The sequence below is a fragment of the Cryptomeria japonica genome, chromosome 2 (assembly GCF_030272615.1).
Source record: "Cryptomeria japonica chromosome 2, Sugi_1.0, whole genome shotgun sequence".
NCBI classification, from domain to species: domain Eukaryota; kingdom Viridiplantae; phylum Streptophyta; class Pinopsida; order Cupressales; family Cupressaceae; genus Cryptomeria; species Cryptomeria japonica.
The window spans coordinates 316335879-316358678 of NC_081406.1; the positions used below are offsets into that span (position 1 = coordinate 316335879).

General features: G+C 37.4%; 1 protein-coding gene across 6 annotated transcripts in view; it reads right to left on the reverse strand.

Annotated features, from left to right (window-relative positions):
- LOC131070237 (DExH-box ATP-dependent RNA helicase DExH7, chloroplastic) overlaps nt 1-22800 on the reverse strand; it is a 408882-nt gene that overhangs the window by 340405 nt on the left and 45677 nt on the right. For 5 of the 6 annotated variants that reach the window (XR_009371539.1, XM_058005745.2, XM_058005743.2 and 2 more), the window contains exons 10-11: nt 13602-13796; nt 1602-1681 (exon numbers count right to left, since the gene is read on the reverse strand). Coding sequence is in view for 5 of the 6 variants with exons in the window: in XM_058005745.2 (XP_057861728.2) it covers nt 1602-1681; nt 13602-13796 (275 nt within the window). In the remaining variant the exon portion in view is untranslated. The remainder of the gene's footprint in view (nt 1-1601; nt 1682-13601; nt 13797-22800) is intronic. The other variant, XM_058005744.2, reaches the window with a different exon arrangement.

The window sequence follows — 22800 nt, forward strand, 5'->3', positions numbered from 1 at the left end:
ACCTCCTCCACCCTCTGCAGGCAATGCAAGGTGGAACCACCCTCTGCAGAAAGCAAGGTGGCAGGTTATTCTTCACAGTAGAGAAGTTTTGAGGTGTAAGACCTCTTCTCACCCTCTGCGGGCAATGCAAGGTGGATATCATGAAAGAAGTTCATGATGTGTATTTGTATATTTGTGTGTATTCATTTCTTGCAGGTGTGCATAATAAAGTTTTGGATCCATCCTTTGTGGGCAATGCAAGATGGATATCATGGAAAGGTCCATGATGATTTGTTATCACAATCAGATTTGGATATCATGGAAAGGTCATGTCGGCCTTAGCCATGTTTGCTATCACATTTTGTTACATAAATTCTTGTTTAGGTCTGGCCCTATTTGGGTGGTGTATGTAACTTGCAAATATGAAAATTGGGCAAGACCCATAATGTAACTTGTAATAGGTCAAGACCCATATGTGTAGCTTGTGATTCTTGGCGCCAAAATTATGCAAGGCCGACTAGAGACCTATAGAAGGCATTGACACCTATATATGCAAGGTGATTTGAGGTCAAATCACAATCAGATTAGTGAATCATCTATCTCTCTAATGTGCGACTTACCTCTGCACATCAACCAGTAAGCTATCTACTATTGGAGAATCATCTTCCGTGAGTTATATCCGCTATTCAGGCTAGCGATCTGCCCTCTGCTTTCTAATCAGCAAACATTACTAGTGAATTGATATCTCCAGTCAAGCGAATTTTGTCTAAGGCTAGTGATCCATCTTCCATAGTGGGCGAACTATCATTCTGGGCTGCCCAACCTGCTATGCACTACTGAATTCTTGTTCATGCTGAGCGACCTCTCTCCAAGACAAGTGAACTCCAATATATGATCAGCAATCTGCATTATGGGTGGTGACATCAAGTGTGATCAGATCTATATATCAGATAAGTTATTGTGTGCCCTAAGAAGGGTTAAGATTGTAATCTGCTACTGTGTTTATCCTAATCTCATCTGAGACATTCTTGCTGGGTTTTTCACCTCCAAGAGGGAGGTTTTCCCAGGGTGTCACTGTGTTATGTGTGATGCATTTGTTATTTTTTGTATACTGTTATTAGTCTGATCCTAAAATTAACATATTTTGTGAGCAGCTCCAATTATTTATTGGCTACATTTTGTGGATATGTGAGATTTAGATATCTTATGTCATTTTATGATCTAGGTTGTCATTATATTTGAGAAATATTGAAAAAACAGATCAAAAATAAAATCTGGAATTTTCAGCTACTTGTATTTCTCAGTTTCTTAGTTTTTCTAAGTTGTTCATTTATCATAAAGTACTTTATTATCTACACTTTATTTGGCAACTCAAATCCATTGCAAAAACACTCAAAAACAAACAACAACAAAAAAATCAAGGCACAAACAGGGCTGCATATTACGTAACATAACAATAGTTCATTCTTTTATGCCATGATTTTTAAGTGTGGAAGCTCAAGCATTAAAACTTAATTGCCAGATTCACTTCCTATCATCTCAAATAGTGATCACACTCTCCCTTATTTATTGAAACAAAAGCATACAAGAAGTGTGTTCCAAAACAAAAAAACTGCTCATACCTTGTACTTTTCCGTCTTCATTTTCCTCTTGAGTTCCTGATTTAAAAAGTAGCTTTCATCCTCTCTCCGAGATTGAAGTCCTACGTGTATACCAGCAGAACTGAATTAATTAGAGTGATAAGATGATAAGAATTGTTTCGACAAAAGGTATAATCTTCCATTTATTTGACAAGTAGAACAGAGAGTAATTTGTGGACTTCCAAGAAGAACTAGCATGCTCAGTTGTAAGATAATTTTACATCATGACCACCTTTAAGAAATTAGAAAGTATAAGTTCTTATGTTCTTGCCTTTCATCAAAATTAACACTAAAGAAAGGAAATACTTCATTAAAACAGCATTTCAAATATACATTGTAATGTCCCCTTTTAGGATATACCAGATTTTTGCCCAAAAATAACAATTTCAACAATACAACTTATTCAAAAAAACATATTTGCAATTAAGCTTAGAGAAGATTATGATTAATTAACATCAAACAAATAATCCCCTATTGAAAACACAATATCCTATATACATTTGAATCCATTCATGAATTATTTCCAACAGCCAACCATATTAGGAATTCGATGGGAAAGTCCGGAGACTGTCCTCAATTAAGCCCAAGGGAGTGGAATCAAAGTTTTAAAACTCGGACTCGCCACAGACTCAGCAAACCAAAAAATCGGACTCAGACTCGTACTCGTGAAAGACTCGCAAAAGACTCCACAAGGACTCCGCAAAAAAAAAACCGTAGTTTTACAAAAAAACATAAAGAAATTAATCCATTTAGAAAACGTAAGAGCCATAATTGAAACATGACACATCATATGATCTCCAAACACTCAATATTTGAAATTTCATCATTCATACTCATAGAATCATACTCATTACTCATAGTTTCAGACTCTAAAATGTATAATAGCAGCATAAGTTTATAAATGTTTACAAAATTAAATATAATGATATGTCCAACTCCAAATGTGAAAAACAACAATAAACAAACCAAAGAGAAGACTACATCTTCCTCTTTGCACTTCTCCTAATATAGCTCATTTTTTTCAGGCCTTGAGCTAGAAGTAGTAGCACTGGGTGTTGTGTTATCTAAATGGTGAGATGATTCTTCTTCTAAATGAAAGTCCACATCTTCGTCCTCATCTTCATCCTCCTCTATTTCCTCCAATCTTGCTCCTTTTGCTTCCTGTGATCCTCCTCTCTATTTCTACAAGTTCTTCTTCGGTAAGGAGGACATCATCACCATCATTTTGTTCATTCACAGTCCAATCACCATATGGACCAATTTCATCCAAGTCAATGGCCTCATGTAAAACACCCTCCACCTTTCTAACTCGAAGGCCAAGGTTGTACCGAACGAAGACAAGATCATTGAGCCACTTTTGTGTCAATCTATTTCTCTTCTTTGTGTGAATGCTCTCAAATACACTCCAATTTCGTTCACACCCAAAAGCACTGCATGGCTTAAACAAAACACGAACAACTATCTTTTGAAGATTAAGCCTGCCAGCACCATAATTCTCTCACCATAATCTACAAAAAATATTTAGAAATATTATAATTGAGAAAAAAATGTAACAATCAAGTTTGTAGTTTTTTTCCTGCAGTATAAAACTAAGTTAATTTTTTACCCGGCTGTTGTTTTCCTCTCCTATCAATAGCTAGTTGTGATGAGAAGAGTCTCCCCTCTACACTCTTGTAGATCTTGAAGAGTGAACATTTGCAAATTCATAAATAGATAGTCAAAGTGTCAAACTCAAATTCAATAATGAACATTTTCAAAATTATAAATAAAGATACTCACAGAGCAATTGCAAATGTCAAATCTCACCTCCAACTCATCAAAAACCTTGTCTCTCAACTCAGGATCAGGTGTCATCTTATGAATGCATGAAATAACACCTGCCATGACCTCCTCATCAGCCCTAAATGAATCAGAGAAGTAGAATTTCGGGTTCAAGAAGTAGGTGAAGGCATGTATCGGTTGGTGCAGTTGGTTTGTCCACCTACGATCAATGATGTGCCAAAGGATTTCACATTTTCTTGTATTTCCAGGATAGTAATGTGAAATGGCCTCTTTGGCCCTATCCATGGCCTCATAAATGAAACCCATTGGCATGCCCTCTCCATCCACAATACGAAGAACCCTTACCAAAGGTTCTGTCACCTAAAGAAATGAAAACAAATTTTAAATTAGTACAAAATTAACCTCTAAAAAATAAAATCAGCAAATAGATTATCTTGTATAAAATTTACTTTTGTGTTTGTTACTTACCGTAGTCAACTCCTCTCCACTTTTGTTGAACCCTTCATCAAAAACAATGCTTACAATCTTCTCTACTTCAAGTTTTATGGTGTATGCAGACCCCAACCAAGCATCAAACACAAACATCTGCTTAAGATGAGGAATGGCACTAAGAATGCTTTGCAAAATGATGAAGTGGCTAGCAAATCGTGTCACTCTAGGTCGCACAAGGTCCTTGCCATTTGTGTGTTTCCTCATCAAAGCAAGCACCCAAGTATGGTTGTAGATGAATTTGATGACACTTCTTGCATCTTCAACCACCTTCTTCACCCATGTAATCTTCTCAATGTCCTCTAGCATCAAGTCCAAGCAATGTGCAGCACAAGGACTCCATGTAATCATAGGATGCCTCTCCATAAGCATTCTACCTGCAGATACGTATGCATCTACATTGTTCGTGATAATTTGGACAACATTTTCAACTCCAACTTCCTGAACCACCCCATCCAATAGATTACACAAAGTCTCTGCATTTTTTATTTCATTTGAGGCATCAACAAACTTTACTAATACCATTGCCCCATTTGAAGCCACAAAGAAGTTAAGAAGGTTCCTATTTCGTCCATCTGTCCATCCATCGGATAAAATGTTGCATCCTTTTCTCTTCCAATATCTTTTCTGATCATCAACCACAGCTTGTGTATTTCTTACAACTTGCTCTAGCAATGGCCCACTGAAGTCATAACATGTTGGGGCCTTAAACCCCTTACCTGCAACTATAAATGCTTTAACCAAAGCTTCCCAATACACATTGTTCGCTATATTGAAAGGTATATTATTGTAAAACCAAAAGTTTGATGCTGCTATCCTTGCTTGTTCATGTTTCTCTCTATTCCATCGTGTGCCTTCAAGTGAAGGTTGTGAACCTAGAACATTGTGTAATACAAAAAAATTAGGGTCTATTCTAACAGGAGGGGCACTAGCCTCACCCTCATTGTCACCAAAAGATGAATGTGACTATCGACCACAACTGTGACTAGTGGGTCCTGAAGTGGACAATGTGAGATTCATTGCAGCTGCCATCATTCTCAGCAAGAAGGGCCTTCATCTCTCTAATAATCTCAGGAGTTGTTTTGGCGCATATATCCACACCATATCCAAGTATTTGTGCAAGGTGGCATTTTAATCTATTGATTCCACCCATCATCCATTTTGTACATTCTATGCAAGTGACTTCTCCCTTTTTGCTTCCAGGAATCCCATATTTCCATGCTTTATCTCTTTGTCTTCCTGGCCTTGGGGTTTCCCTTGGAGTTGAACTTGCCATTGCTGATTTAACATGAAAAAAAAAAAAATCAGCAGGGTTTTGTGGAAAATCAACAATAAGAATGATAATGAATCATTTGGGAAAAATAGCAATCAAAAACAAGAAAAAAATATAAGGAAATAAGTTACGAAAGGAAATAGAAAAAAAATTTGCAACATATCTCCTTGTTTTTCAATATTTTTTGGATTTTCAAAACATGGAAATGAAAAAAAAAAGAGGAAAAATCCTTACCTAGATCTCTTTTGCTGATTTAATCTTCTTTGCTCTCCTCATTCAAACCCTACAAACCTATTTTCACCAAGAAACAAAGGCAAATGAACGAAAAAATTGAAAAAAAAAACACTTTATAACACTACTTGGTGTCATTCTTGGGTCGCAAGAGTCCGTCTAATTGACTCGCAAGTCCGTGCATTTGACTCACGTGATTCCATTAGAAAGACTTGCGAGTCTTTCAAATAGGCCAAGTCATTTAGCTTCTTGGCCCACAAGCAAACCAACTTGGGGTGATCTACTTAATGAGGGAGCCAGTACTGCTGCATCTCCCTATCACATGTTTCACACTAATCCCAGATACAATTGCTTGTTGGAAATCAATTAAATATTTACTAATATTTGTTAATGAATTGGCCATTCAATGCAATAAATGAATTAAGCCTCTTAAAAGATTTATAAACAAACAAATAAATAATTTATCCACCCGTATGGCATACCAGTCACTTCCCTTATTTTCTTCGACAAGACTTCCTTATTTTCTTCCCATTCCTTTCTTTTTCCATTAATCATTCCTAGGCTCCATTATTTCTTCCTTCCTCCATGACCCCTTTCAAATGAAATCTTCTCCTTTTATATCTCATGTTTAAGGGAGTCGCAACTCTTCATTGCATGCCTCTTGACCATTCTTTAAGCTTAATAAGCTTTTAATTATATTATATTATATTTTTTTATGTTTTTATTTTATTATTATTTATTATTAAATCCTATTTTAGAAAGAGAACATTACATCATGAATAAAATAAGATGCTATATTTTACCATCCAGGCAAAACTGATACATTGATATATAACAAATATATATATTTGGTTAATTTGAGTTTTTATGTCATGATGGCTTTTGATGTACTTGGTAATCAATAAAACCAAGTAAAACCTAGAGTAAACTCCACGTTTCCATCAATGTCTATCAAAAATGATTTTCCCCCAACTTACCAATCCTAGTACAGGTTCACGTTCTAGTATGGGTTTGAGTTCAAGGGTTTTGTTCACAAGTTCAGCCAAAAAAAATTGGGGGTTGGGTTCATCCATAAAAAAAATAAGATATATGTATACATATTTGCAGCACTAATTAAGTTCAAAATACCACATAGCATCTTATATTATACAATAAACAAAACCACCATAAAAAATTTTTAAAATGCAATATAAATTAGTCAAACTAGAATATCGTGATATATATTAAAATTAAAAAATAATATTGTCAAGTGTCGACAATAAACCATTGTTGATCAAGCATCATCATATAGTTCTCCAAAAATATCATCATCGCCATCCATATTAGATGATGTAGGTACTAGAATACTCAAATAACCACAAACAATGCCACTAACATTGGCATTCTCATGCTCGTTAGTTGGCACATCTTCAACATGAAAGGCAACAAGGTAAGAAGTAGAAGCATCCAAGTCAATATGCTCTAGCACGATATCTCACTTCCTTGTGTCCCCTTCCTTGTAGTCACTCTGTTTGTGTAAAATGAGGTGCAAGTTTAAATGTGCATACACTAAGTCCTCTAACTTTTTTTGAGTGTAGTTGATTGCACTTTACTAAGTGCATGAAGGAGTTTGTGCTCCCTCTAAGATGCAGATGATTAAGCAACCTAACAAGATAAAACTAGAGAGTTAAGGATTAGAAAATTCATAGTTTTAAATTATAAATTTTAAATAAACTTACAAGACCAAAAAAAAATTATAAAACTTTAAATAAAATTTTGATTGCAAAGGTTGTAGGTGTGTGAATGATTGGCCATGGAAATACTAACAACTGTGACCATCAACCTTATACTTGATTGTCATGTCCACGCCATGACACCAATATTCACACCATCACTGAGTAACTTAAGGAACACCTACACAAAGAAATTTTCTTATTTTAAGACTTCACAATTTTCAGCTTTCTCAATCGAACCAAGACAAAATGAGGAAAGGTGCTGACTCTATCATATGGGATGTTAGCCATCTAACCAGCACCGATGCTTAGAACGATTTACCCACAGCATTCTCATTATTACTAAAGGAATCATTAATGATTTATTAAAGAGAGATGAGTTTAGGAAATGCTTTAAGTTAATAACAGACAACAGTTTAGTCAAAGGCAGCGATCTGTATGTGATTTAGGGAAGAATTCCATAAGGGCAGCGATCTCACATTATGACTCCAACTAATTTATTCACCAATTAGTGCCCAGTTTAATATATTAATTTAACACCAATAAGGTACGATTTCACATAAGGCTCCAGCGGTCATGAAAAGGCAAAGGGCAGGATATGATGGACGTCTCTAGCATAGAAGGCTGTGACTTTATGAACAGACAGGATACCTCACCCATGGTTGAGGGAAGGGCATAACTCTTCACCCACGATAGAGAGATATTTATACAGCAAACTAACCACTCCAAGAAGGCATCGAAGAAGTAGAATCATTGAGCATTTGAACTAATAAGAGTGTAGACTCAGAATATATATATATTTAGCAGTAGTATATACTAGAATTTAATTAAATAATTATCTTATTTAATTTAAATCCCTTCGCCCGCTTGCATTTTCTAGAAAATGCCCCTTAATCATTAAAAAAAAACCCTTTAATTAGCCTAATCACCCCCTAATTGTTTGCACATTCCTAAACCATGGGATTGGGGAAGGGTCACTTCTCAACCATTAAGGCTCTTACAAAGCCTTCAAAGCCTTCGCCCTTTTACAAGCAAACCCACATGGGCTTTGACTATTCTAACCCCCATTTAACTCTTGCACATTCTTCCAACCCTGGGTTAAGTCAAAACCCATCAACTAGTGCCAAGTGCCAGAAACTAGTGCTAACTGCCCACTAGTTGCCTGAAATCGGATCCATTCTCAACTGGAGAACCGCATTAGGCCGACAACTTCAGGCCTTTTTCCATAGGTGTAGATGCAAGTTCACAGTCCTGCATTTGGAACTTGTCTAGTAGAGCCCTGGCATATTTAGACTGAGAGATGAAGATGCCATGAGACTGCTGCCAAACCTCAACACCTAGGCAATAGTGCAGAAGCCCAAAGTCGGTCATGTCAAAAGATTGGCATAAATTATGCTTGATTCCCTGAATCAAAATGCCAAACTGCCAATGATGGTCATATCATCAACATATATAACTAGAAGGATGATATCACTGCCAGTAGTCATGACGTACAAATTTGAGTCACAAGGAATCCTCTAGAAACCCCGATCTGAGGTACTTATCAATATTCATCTACCATGCCCAAGGAGCCTATTTCAAGCCATAGAATGCTTTCACCAGTTTGAGTACCTGGTGTTCTTTTCCAGCAACCTTGAATCCAGGAGGCTACGTCATGTAGCCTTCATGTAACTCACCATTTAGGAAGGCACTCTTGACGTCCATTTGATGGACCTTCCAACCATATTGAGCTGCCATGGCTAGGCCTAATCTGATGGTGCTCATCTTTTCCATCAGAACAAAGGTCTCTTCATAATCAATTCCTTCTTGCCAAGAGAAGCCTTTGGCAATAAGAAGAGCCTTGTACTTATCCGAAGTACCATCTACCTTATATTTGACCTTATAGACCCATTTGCATCCAATGGGTTTCTTCCTTGGAGGAAGATTTGACAGAACCCAAGTGTTATTCTTCAACAAGCTATGTTGCTCAAACGTCATAGCTTGTTCCCACTCAGGTATCCCTTTCGCTTCTATGTATTATTGAGGCTCATACTCACCATGAATGTTAGCCATGAATGAAAAATTGACGAAATCGGGATGTTTGCTCTTCTTCCGAGTAGTTCTACCCTCGATGAGCTCATCATCATGAAAATCACCAATTGTCTTAGCCCACCATTTAGGCCGAAGAGTAGAAGTGCCAACATCAGATGCAGGAGGTGCAATAGGATCAGGTTCATCAAACAAAAGATCGGATGAATCCTGAGGAAAGTCAGGTGGTGCAGTTGGGTGTCTAGGTGATCCTGCAGGAGAAAGAGTCAATGCAAGTGCAGGAACTGGAGCAGCTGGAGCCCTCCCATCAGGTGGACCTAATGGAAGACGGACACCCAAGTCTTGAGCCTTGAAAGGTTGATCCTCTAAATCCACAACTAGAGGAGAGAGCTGAAATGGCCCTCGTTCCTCATCAAAAACCACATCACGATTGAAGATGAGACGATTTGTCTCAATATCAACTAGTCAGTAGGCTTTGTGATTATCATTGTAGCCAGTTAGCACTAGTTTCTGGCTCTTGGCATCCAGCTTGGTGCGTTTAGCATCAAGTATCCAAACAAAGGCAGTGGAGCCAAAAACCTTCAAGTGACGAATTCTGGGCTTGCAACCTTACTAGGCCTCTTCCGGAGCTCTCTTCTTCACAACCATTGTAGGAGACCAATTCAGAAGGCAAAATGCAGTGTGAACTACTTCAGCCCAAAATGTCTTTGGAAAACTCTTGTGTTCAAGCATAGACATGGCCATTTCAGTAATCGTGTGGTTTCTCCGCTCAATGACACCGTTTTGCTCAGGGGTGTAAGGTGTTGTGAGTTGGTGCTTTATGCCATGTTGTTCACAGAAATGAGAGAAGGCAAAAGAACAAAATTCTCCCCCATTACCAGACCTAAGAGTAACAATATGTTGGCCAGACTCTTTTTGTACTAAGGCTTTGAACTTTTGAAAAAAAAAACACCTTTGATTTCTGATGAAGAAGTACACCCACATTTTACGACTAAAATCATCAACAAAAAGTAAGAAATACCTGTACCCAGTAACAAAAGGAGTAGCCATAGGTCCACACATATCAACATTGACTAGTTGTAGCATCTTAGAAGCCCTCCAAAAGTCACCATCCGAGAACGATGTCCGATGTTGCTTCCCAACCTGACATGCTCTGCAAACTTCGAGGTTCTGGATCTGGATCTCTGGCAGTCCGATGACAAGATCTTCTCAAACAAGCTAAGAAAGATAGTGCACATTTAAGTGTCCATAATACTAATGACAGAGTGTACTGACATTGGAGCACTTGGCTACCATTGCAAGCTCCTGAGAATCACCAGAGTCAACTAGTCTGAATAGACCATGATCCTCAACACCCACGGCAACAGTAGACTAAGTCTCTAGATCAATAATACTGCATTGATGTGAACCGAAGGTCACGTCGAGCTGAGGTGAATGTCTCAATATCTAACTGACTAAGCGAAGGTTGAGTTCCATCATTGGAACATAGTACACATTGAGGAAAATCAATTTCTTCCCTCCAGACTAAATCTGCACATTGCCCTTTCCGAAAACAGTGTACTCTTCCCCTCCAAAAATAACAAAACTTGAGTAAGGCTGAAAGTCAATGAACCAATCCCAGCAATGAGTGAAGTGGCATGAGGCACCTAAATCTATATACCAGGCTGAAGACTTCACACAGTCTACAGGTCTTTTAGCCATGAAGACATAAAAGGCAAACTCGTTCTGCTCAACGAGCTCCACTACATTAGCTTTAGGCTATGAACCACTTTGCTTGGACTGGGCAGCCAAGTGTTTACGGCACTCAAGTTTCATATGACCATACTTATGCCAATGGTTGCATTGAACACTTTTCTTCTTCGAGCCTTCTGATAACAGAGCAGAGGATTTCTGCTGAGAAGACTGAAATTTGCCTTTATCCTTATGAAAGGATTTGGTTGCGAAAGCTTCAACTATAGAAGATGAGTTGTTACTGTTGTCAAACCGCTGCCTCCACCGATCTTGCTGCAGAAGTTTGCTACAAAGATCAACGAACTTAAGATCAACACCGGTTGAGGTGATGTTGAGTGTTTCGACAAAATGCTCATAAGACTTCGGCAAACTCTTTTATGTGATCATGACCATGTCCTCCTCCATATTCCATCCGATGCCTTTTAACTGATCATGGATGTCCTAAAAACGATTGAGATCCTACTAAAGGAATTTTTGCTCATCCATGACTATAGAGTAGAGCATATTTTTTCAGAAAGAAGGCTCTGCTCTTATCAGACATCTCATGCAACGTCTTAAGAAGCTCCCATATCTCGGCTACTGTTTTGTCGATCGTTATTTGAGGAAGCTGATCGTCAGTCACTGATAGCTTGATGAGCATGACAAGTTCGCAATTTTTCTCATCAAGCTTGATTTGATCATGACCAGTTGTAGAAGGACGAGTGGCCTCTTCAAGAACCAATAGATCGATGACATGGTACTCGAAAATTGTGAGCCTCTGCTGCTTCCAAGTATTATAGTTTCCGTCGTTGAATTACAGACTCCCCTCGAGCCAAATATTCGTCAATGATGCCATCACGAAAAACTAAGATCAAAGCTGCTTGACCAAATGACGGCACGAATATCGAGGCGAGAGATTGTCAATGCATGAATTCGCATAAATGCAACGTGTAATGTACAAAACTGAGACCAAAACAATTGCGCAAATTTCGAGGCAGGACAAAAAAAAATTGGATATGGATCCCAATGCACAAATTTCGAAGGACCCAAAAAAATCCAAGAGATACCCAGATGAGAAATCCGAAAACCAAAAAACCCAAAAAACATTTCTCTGAGAATGGATTTTCGGCAAACCCTAGCTGCTGGAAAACATAGAAGATTGGATAGAAACCCTAGTCAGCAAAAACAAGAGCAGAACAGCCGTTTGAAAAATGCACACAAGCCCTGTTGGCCAGATAGGAGAAAAATTGCCACACAAAAGAACAAAAAACGTGTTGATTAAACACGGGTCACAAAAAAAAATCGTGACTTTTGACCTTCGCATAGGTAAAACGAACACAGAAAAAAATAATCTACCGTCGCAGATCGTCATATGACCTTGAATACACGAGCTTAGAAGAAAAACCGACACTAGAAAACCCACAAGCAAATTATTACGAACCAGTCGCATTGCCAAGAAAAAACGGAGCCCACAATAACTGACAAACGCGGACGCAAAATAGCGTCGTATTGGAGGTTGCAGGCTTGCTTCGGCACGATCAGAACAGAAAAAAGGAGGTCCCAAAACGCATAGACAATCCCAAAGCCGTGAAACACAAAAAATCCAACGCAAAAAAAGCCTCGTTTTCTTGGTTAGAAAAAAACGAACACAACCCACAATGCAGGACGAGGAAAAATATTACGAAGAAAACCTTTTGAAAAAATTCACTAAAATATTCTCGAGTGAAAATATTTTATAATTATAAATTTTCCCAAAAAATGCAAATTCCTACTTTGATACCATATTACGCAAGTAATTGGTAAAATAACGAATGAATTTATGAATGATCAAACGATCATTTATAGAGTTACAAGATCTATGTTTCCATTATCAAACAATCGATAACTGAAGCAAAATTAGAAACATCTAATATTTACACTAAGATACAAAATTGACCATTAATAATAAACAACTAGGATATTATTCTAATAGATATTACATTGCATGTAATGATTTTTCTTATTTGTTGATAGAGTTATGAATACCAGAATGCATATTCACTTTAGTAACACACTAAAATGGAGAAAAACATTCATCTCCATCCAGCTGTGATGGATGAGCTCATCAAGGAGGTTATTTATCAAACTGATATTGATCATTCCCTTGCACTCCAAAATTCAAGTATTCAAAATGAAGAAGGAGAGGAGGATGGCTCTTCTAGATGCTCAGATGCTGCTGCATGCTCTTCCAGTGTTTGATTGTAATAAATTAATAACAGTAATGTATGTTTTACAATTTAGGATTATGACCATCTTAGCTTGTGTAGTCAGCTCAGTTCTCAGAATTCTTCCAAGCAAACTACTGGAAATTAGACGACAGAAAGTCACTTGGTTGGAGTTATAGTCTTATAAATTTGTGTTTCAGGTTGGGATTGACATGTTATGTATTATTGCTCTTGCTAGTAGTCTCTCCAGGGTTTTGGTTCAGTCCAGAGAGTTATACAGTAATTACTTGAGGCTGGCAGCAATTGATATTTCATCACCTGCTTTTTATCACTTACCAGAACTCAAATGTAGTATTTGAAGACATTTTGAATGGCCTGAGGCCCCTACAGAAGCCACAACTTTTACTCAGAAACAAAGAAAATGCTGATAATTCGTCAAAACACTGATATAATGACTTTCCTCGCTCTCCTTGATAAACCAACAAAAGGTCATCTTTCATTTTCAATAGTTATTAGTGACATACACAAGATAATTTGACAATGAAGTACTTACTCTCCTCATCTACTGAATCTGAACTATGTGTCAAAATTGTTTCGCCATGCTCCACAATAGCTTGTTTATGATCAGGCTCTTCCACCTTCTCATTTTTGGATTTCGAGCAAGATGGATCAGCTTTCATCAATGTTTTGACAAAAATTGCTCTGCGAGCATCTTCATCATCCTCTTGCTTGTTTGTTCCTTCATCTGCTACATGCAAAACAATAAAAGGCAAAATAACAAACTCAAAACTTATTTTATATCAAAACTAGCTAGTGGAAATGTACACAAAAATTGAAAATTGAGTTACAAGATCTCAGAAGTTCTACATAATACAACCGAAAAAGGCATAATATAAGAGCTACACCAAATGTGCAGAAATTCTTAGTGTGGAATAGCCCTATGATTGGATGGCAAGGTCCGAAAACCAACACCTCTGGTATATAGTATGTAGGCCATATTCTATGTTCCCAAGTCTTCATAAGAGAAGGCTTAGCTTTGAGTGAATATATAATAATCTCCCTATCATTAGATGAAGATTAAGAGCTGGTTTCGATATGGTTGAATGAACAGATTGATACTATCCTGACAACTGTTCAATTGTTGAAAATCGCCCTTGGAATTATTCTTGTCAAAACCTGCCTTCTGCTATAGATTGGAACAAATCTAGCATGTCCAGTGATCTACCTAGTGTGACAAATGAACATGTAATTCCAGGACCATTGCATGGCTAAACATATTCCATACCAATGCATGTTTCCAGTTCTCTAGTGCTTCCAACAAATTATTTTTGAGTAATCTCATCCATAGTGAGCACTGACTTGGCTTAACTTCATTCCAGATGAGGAAAACATGAGAATGATGATTAAAGTCAGTGTTTCTTACTTGGCTTCAATGGAATGTGAGAAAGCAATAGTGACAACAATTCATATTTCATAATTCACTAAAAACATAAGATGGAAACTTATATGCACGTTATCCAGAAGAGCTTTGGCAAATACCAACAATTTCCCAGCAATTTCATCAAACTACAGTTAAGGGATGAATACTATACCAATGCATAGTTTTTCCAGTTCTCTAGCTCTTCAAACAATACATTTTTTAAATACTCTCCTCCATAACAAGCTTTTATTTGGTTTAATGTCACTCAAGATAAGAAGAAGGCGAATACAATGTTTAAAGACAGTGTTTCTTACTTAGTTTTAATGAAATGTGGAGAAGCAAAATCGGTGACAATTAATGTTTGACCTGATGACGAATGCAGTAGCTCACTCATAATGTTAGGCAGAAACTTCTATATAGGCTTTCCAAAAGAGCTAAGGCAAATAAAAACAAAACTGGGGTGTTTTCATCAGCAAACAGGTAAAGGAAGATGAATCCTTTTGTGGGAAGCAACGATTCGGAAAGCAGTCTGCTTAAGGATTGTGTTAGATAGAGGCTAGACAAAGGACATTTAAAGAGAATGTCCTTGGAACAGGCTCTAACCTAAAAGAAAAAGCACATTGGATTCTGGTAATGTCATTGGAGGGAAGTTGTTGATATTGGAGATTGTCTGGATATAACAAAGGAGCAAACGGATAAAGGTGTAAGGATCAGTGTCAAATAGAACTGGGGGTAAATCAGGGACTAGTGGTCCATAATTGTCTGATTTATTGAAGTTAACTATGCAGCAAACAGCACCTGCTGTTCTTCACCAAAGCAGTGCAAATTGATAGAAGCCTTTCAGAGGAGCAAACAGGCCTTTCCTGAAACCACTCCATTGGCTAGGAAAAATGGAAATATCCAGAATAATTAGTTGCCCAAAAAAATTTTGCATATGCACATACAACACTATGGAAACAGAATAATTTAAAATGTGTGTAGAAAATCTTGCCTTTGAATCCCTTGGCAAGCATATCAATGTTGTATATATTAAATTGATTTCTGGATGTTCAACTATTGATCTCATGAATGGGTGCTCTCTGTTTAACTATATGTGACGTTTGTAAAGATATTGTCAAGGTTCTAGGTAGAGAAGTTAAGTGTGGGCTATCAGAGAACTAATAGTGGAGCAAAGTGCAAACAATAAAATATTTATTAATTATAAACTACTTAAAAAATTGGGTGAAGATGTGCAAAGGAGCAGATAGCAGCAACAAAGAAGCAGAAGCAGAAGCCACACTTGAACATTTGGCTGCAGATTTCAGAAAGATCAGGTTGGTTATCAATGAGGAAAAGGGCAAGGGTTTGCAGCAGTTAGAAAAGTCAGCAAATAAAAATAAATTCTCACCATAGGGACTATTTGCACACCAGGTGCCTAAGCTTGTTGGGAAGGATTCTGCCATTGGGGGGCTTTCTGATAATGGAGAAAGCCTTTGGGCGAAAAACTCGTCTGAGAAGAATGTTTATTTCGAGGAAAAGCCAAGAGAAGCAGAAGTATTATCATGCTTGTAAAACCACTCCTAATTCCTTACACAGCTGCTGTACCTATTGCAATGTTCAGCTCCTTGGGGACGATGATACCTATTAACCTATCCTCCTGAAAGGACATTTTGTCGCAATCAATTCTCAGCCCCCCAGGTTAATGATGGTCAAAACTCTGATGGCAGTTCTTCTAAAGAAAAGCACTTATTTAAAAAAGGACCGCAGGAAAATTCACAGGTGGATGGCAATTTGGATCGGCTGGGTCTTAATCCCTTTTCCTTAAGTGATATTTCAATAAGTTGATCTTCTTTATAAAGATATTGATCCTGTTGCTAAGCATCTGAGCAGAAGATCCATTGTTTGCAGGATAATAGGCAGAAAAACTTCACAAATGGGTTGAAGAAAATTGGAGCAAACTCAAAAGCCCTAATTTTTCCACGCTTGACAGTGGATTCTTCCCTGTTCTTTTTCAAGGCAAAAGTACATTACTATGTCCTTTGTATTGTGAGATTTGTCAGTCATGGACGATTAGAAAGTTCTAAGGAGAGTACACAATAGTCAATTCCATCCTATGATTGTCCAACCTAGCACCCAAACCCTAGACATTCTATATGACCATTATCGCACCCTGCATTTGCACTTTGCTATGATAGATAATAATAGTTTTGGATATTCTAGCTCAAGCCTTGCTAAATATATGTGCATTTTCCTTGTCCCCAGCTTACATCTTCATCTCTTCAATTTGTACATGTACTTAATCATAAGGATTTACAGTTAACCCTCTTTAGGCTTACCCCTCTTGTTATGATTACTTTTCATCAATGCTACAAATTTTATTTTAACCTAGAGTCTTGTTAAACTAGCAATTTCCTATTATAATTGAATGTGGTTTTCAAGTCCCATAAACCTACTTTTAGTCATTTCTGAAGACTTCATGTATTAAATGAAAATCTTCCAATATAAGAACACCAAGAGCAGCCTTTATGAGTATATCAATTGTCTTTGCAAACTGTATATTTTGATTTACAGCTTACATATTGCTTCCCTCATCATTCATCATCAGTATAGTAGATAAATTTATTATAGTGTGGCAATAAATGATTACTAAGATAGATGGCTCAGAAAAATCAATTCCATTTGGATAACCATGTGTACCTTAAAACAAAGTGTTCTTGGCCGACTTTTTTGTTTGAATGTTTGGCCTGTAAGCACTGTTTATAAAAAATAAGACTCTTGGATGAACTCGACACTCAATTTCAGAAAAATGACACATATGCACCTTTCTAATATTATAGTTTACTTGATAGATTTGCCAAAACACTCAATGACTGTAGAGCATTATTTTCCGCCACATTCATTGAAGAGCAATTAATTTTAAACTCTTGGATTTGACAGAAAGCTTCTTGATCTTTTTAGCATTACTTGCAACCATAAGATTTATGTGGAAAGTGAGATGTTTAGCAAGTATTAGAAGTAATAGGAGACATTTTCCTAATATTGATTGTTAGAATCTTCAGGATGACGTGGGCACTCAAGTGTTTTCTAAGCTCCACTTGCATATCAAGTATACCACACTATATATGTCAAGGCTAAATTTAGGATGCTGGCTCTCTCATTTGGGTGTGAGGATAGTAGTTCTGTAAGACCCTGGTGTATGTGCCTTGTTTTGCTGCTTTGGTTCTGAATTTTGATCCTGAAACTTTATTATCAATGGTGTTTTGTATTGCTATTGAGTTTTGTGGATTGTGTACTAAGGATACATATGATCTGATGTTCAAACCTATAGTTATGATTCAGCTTCACTATTTTCTCTATATATTGATAAATGATTATATTACCTAGTTCAAAACTGTGGATTTTATGAGATGCTTTATGTTTATCTTGATTGATATTCGTTACATTTTGATATTAAATTGCTTACTGGATTATATCATGCTGGATGTTCTTATTCTGTGCTTCAGCTATTCTATATTGTGCAGATGCACCAGATGTTTTAACAGAACATCAAGGCATATAATTTCCTAACAGCGGCTAGTTCAAGACTATTGATCTTAGGTAAATATGATTGTAACTTTGTATGCATTTCATTGTCTCGCTCATTCAAGTTACAAGATGAGTCTACATTAAGCCTTATCAAACCAAGGTTACGAAACGGTGTCAATTTTGAAACCTCGCATTGTGGCTAAACCAATGAAGAGTGTGGTCAACTCGACATGTTTAGTTAGCTCTTCCAATACTTGCGTTTATTTTGCTTTCAAAACACTTGACTTATTAAAATAATATCATATCTATTCTATAATGGTCATCTTAGTTGTTGACTCATTTAGCTTTTTATCTATAATTATTTAATAAGGTCATAAAGTAATTCATTCCTAATTTTATGTGACCTCTTTCATGTCAATCGAAAATTATAACATGGCAACTTTATTATTTCCCAAGCTAAAGTAAAAATTAAAAGGAGAGAGAAATATGAAAAGAATTTAAAAGAGGGAAATTTGAAAAGTTTCTCTAGTGGGTTATAAAAGAGCAGCGAGAGGTTCATTTGAGATATGCCAAGTTTATTCTTTTTCTCTGATTAAAACCCTGGTGGTTCTGAAGTTGGACTTGTCCACCTCAACTTTGAATGAAAAAGACCCTGTTGGGAAGATCAGTTTTAGCGGTGAAAGATTTCCCCCTATCTGTTAGTAAAAGAAATCACACAAGTTTCTCACAACAGAGTGACGATTGGTTTTGCAGGAATTTGTAAGCTCTTCATTGAAGACAAATTCCAGATTTTGTGAACTAATTGAAGGTTTGTTTGATATGTTATTGGATGCATGTGAGGTAATTCAGATATTTTCTTGTTGACACAATTCTAAAATAAATATGCAGAAATTGAGACTACTACAGTGAATGTAGGAAATTCTAATGTTTGATTTGTTGAGAATTTGAAGCTGGTCTATGCTGAGTATGATGAGTACTTTTTGGGGTTCCAGAAGAGGAGGGTGCAAATTGGGCACACAAGTCAGAATGTTATGATCAGAGAAGTGCAGTGTCAGCCTGGTGGCTCTTTTTTGAGACTGACTTGGGACCCTGGGATCACATAGGATTGCAATACAATAGCTGTTGGGAATGAGTTGGCTTATGATGACTTTCGTAAGCTTACTCCTCTAGTGTCTAGATTTAGTTCTTCAAAGGGAAATGCTTTCAGTTGACTAAGTTTGTGCAATATTTGATTGCTCTTCTCAAAGGTGGTTTATAGAGATCTCTTTTACAGGTGTCCAGAATGATTGTGTTGTGAGCAGATGGTGCTGCAGATTTCCCAGACCATGGGAACCAGGAATTTCTGTGCTGGGCAGATTGCATGACAGTGGATTGCTTCACAATGTGACAGAGTTTTTTGATTCAGTTGCATTAGATCAATATTCTACAGGTTTATGTGGGACCCTGGTATTGGCATGCAAGTTCAGGATTGCTTGAGGGCAAGCAATCTCTAAAACGGGAGGACTGTAATGTCCCCTTTAATTGGATATTGGAATATAATTAAATTATTAAAATTATGTTGTCGAAAATGAGTAAACTTCATGACAACTATTTTTAATTATTTAATAAGGTCATAGAGTAATCAGTTTATAAGTTTTATCTTTAAGTGACCTCTTTTATGTCAATTGAAAATTATAACAGGGCCACTTTATTATTTCTCAAGCTAAAGTAAAAATTAAAAGGAGAGGGAAATTTGAAAAGGAGAATTTGAAAAGTTTCTCCAATGGGTTATAAAAAACTTTAAAAAAGCAGTGAGAGGCCCATTTGAAATATGTTAAGTTTAGTCTTTTTCTCTGATTGAAACCCTCAAGGTTCTAAAGTTGGACTTGTCCACCTCAGCCTCTTGAGGACGAAGACCCTCTTGGAAAGATCAATTTTGACAATTAAAGATTCCTCCCTAACTAATGGCAAGAGAAATCACACAGGTTTCTCGTAACGGAGTAATTGAAGGTTTGTTTGATATGTTATTGGATGCATGTGAAGTAATTCAGATATTTTCTACTTGACACAATTACAAAATAAATTTGCAGAAATTGAGACTATTATGGTGAATGTGGGAAATTCTAATGTTTGATTTTTTGAGAGTTTGAGGTTGGTCTATGCTTCTTTGAGCAAGCCGAGAAACTCAGGTTTGATGAAATTTGAAGTGGATAGTAGGAAAACAGATGTGGGTACCTTTACCAAGTTGCCACCTTTGTGACAAGTTTGGAGCGCATTAATCCAAGTTTGAATTTTCTAGAACATTTCGAAGCTTCCTGCAAGCCGTTCATCCTTGGTTGAAATAATTAAAACTAATTAATTATTGTTGTGTCCCCAAAAGGACATATGAATGAAGACAAAAGTGCACTAGAAGACAATGGCTTTGAAATTCATATTTAAGCTAAAGGAGCCAAAAAAATGAACACGAGAATATGAATTCCTACCATTAAGTGCACGCCCATTGAGTTGGTTACTTGTGGGCACCCATTGAGTTGGTTGCTTGGGGGCTCCCATTGAGTTGGTTACTTGTAGGCCAAGGCGTCGGATTGAGTTGGTACTTGTTCAACGTTCTTGAGCTTAATCATGGTGGATAGTCTCTTGGCATCCTATGGTGTTTTTCCCCTCAAGTTTCTAATATGATTGAACTCTATTATGCATGTCTATTAATAGGAATCTTCATTATTATTGATTTGATGCTCATTAATTATCTTCCTTAATACAATTACTAATTTGTGATTTAATAAGAAAATACTCTTGCAGATAAATTATGTTATTGTTATTATTATTTTGGGTAAATTTCAGGTATATCCCTAAGAAGGCATTACAATTGGTATCAGAGCATCGTTCTTGCCAACCTGTGGAACAAAAGATAGTTGATGCAACTAAGCCAATGAGCTCAAAGAGTGTTGGAAAGGGAAAAGAGACGACTTGCAACAAATAATAACCCTACTCAAAGAAATAACATGGGTGAACAATTGGGAGATAAACGGAGGGCTTTCACGGAACACAATGAGAGGACAACTCAAGCACTCCTCCAAACCCTACGAAATATGAATGATACAATCAATACCCTCAAACCCAACCAAACAAATGGAAGGGATTTAAACTCTAATCATTTAGAAAATGACAACATACCACTAGTGCAGGGGCACACAATGCCTTTCATGCCTCCGTAAGGCAAATTTTCACATGATGTTTTGTTTGGTGTCCAATAAGGTCCTATGGACCATTTTGTAATGATTTGGAGTCCATCGATGTAGTAGGTAGCCCTTGTGGGTCCCTTTTGCAAAATTGCTAAGTGTTCCACGGGGACACGTCCCCCCCCCCTTTTTGGCCACGTCTCCCCGTAAGAAACGTCACAGGGACAGGGACGCGACGTCCCCCGCCGTCCCACCACCGAAGCGCCGCCGAGACATCTCCACGTCTCCCAGGGAGACGTGGAGACGTCTCCCAAGAGACATCTGGGCGTCTCCTTGGGAAACGTCTGGGCGTGCAGACGTCTCTCGAGGGATAGGGAGACGCCCAGATGTCTCTCGTCACCCTTGTCAAAAGCAAACAGAAAAAGCATTTTTCTATAAACATGTCCCGATAGAAGTAGGGAAATCTAACCTCCGAGTCTAATAAGGCTCCATATAACAACACAACTTAGAAATCTTGGTATTTAGATTTAGTATTTCAAATTTCCTATAGTCTCATTTGAAATGTAATTCTTATACTGTAATACTGTCATACATCTTTTCAAAACTAGTTTTTCAAGTACTATATGTATATGTATAACTATATCGACACCACCACCCCGCCGCCGTCCCCAAACTTAGGCCCTTGGTCCCCCCATCCCAGAAACGTGTCCCCCCGTCCCCAACGCCCGTAGAACACTGAGATATTGTGAATGTTGTCATGAGGAAGCCAAAGTTGTCAATATGCTTCCAATGGTCTTTAATCATTGTATCAAGGTCTATTTGACCTCTTTGCACCTATTTGTACAGATTGGAGACATATAGGGTCCATTTGGTCTAAGTTGTCTATTTTGTCAAAAAGATGTCAAATCTTGCCATGTGATTTTGTGTCTTTGTGATGTAATTGGGGGATCCAACGGTCATATTTTCAAAAGGTGGTTATGAACGTTGGTTCCCATGGTAGTTGGGGGACAAAACATATAAATCTACCTCCAAACACTCAAGGAGGTTGTTGTTGGTGTGATTTGTGATGAGAAGCAAAAAAAAAAGGTTCATTTCCTGTACTTTTTCCTGTTTTCTCTCTGTTGTAGCATGAATCATGTGCCTGTATGGACGATCTGCATTCTCAGACCAGATGCATTTGAAAGTGCTATGAGTCTACTTTCATTGGCACTGGTTTCATTCATTTTCATTAGGTTTTGAGCATTTTACAAGTGTTTTCTGAAAACTATTCTGAAGCCCTAATTCCAAGGGTTTGAAGACAAAAAATGTAAATAAATCCTCCATTCCACCTTTGTGAAGTGTCAAAATTGGTGGAATGGAAGGGCTAGGGATGCTACAAGTGGGTCTTGTAGCATTTTTGTAGGAAATGGAGTTTGGGGTACTTTCGAGGCAAAATTAGCCTAACATCTACATGTGTTAGGTCTAGTGAACATAGGTAGAGTTGAGGGTTTGGTGTTAGACACTTAGATGATGCAATTAGGAGTTGAAATCTGCTTAGTTCGACCCTATGTGATGTTTCCTAGCCTTTGAAGTTGAGTTTTGGAGTTTGGTAATTGTATTGTTGGCACTTGCTTAGTAAAAGAGGCCTAATTAGGCTTACCTGGCAGATTACCAGTCAAAATCAAAGGGTC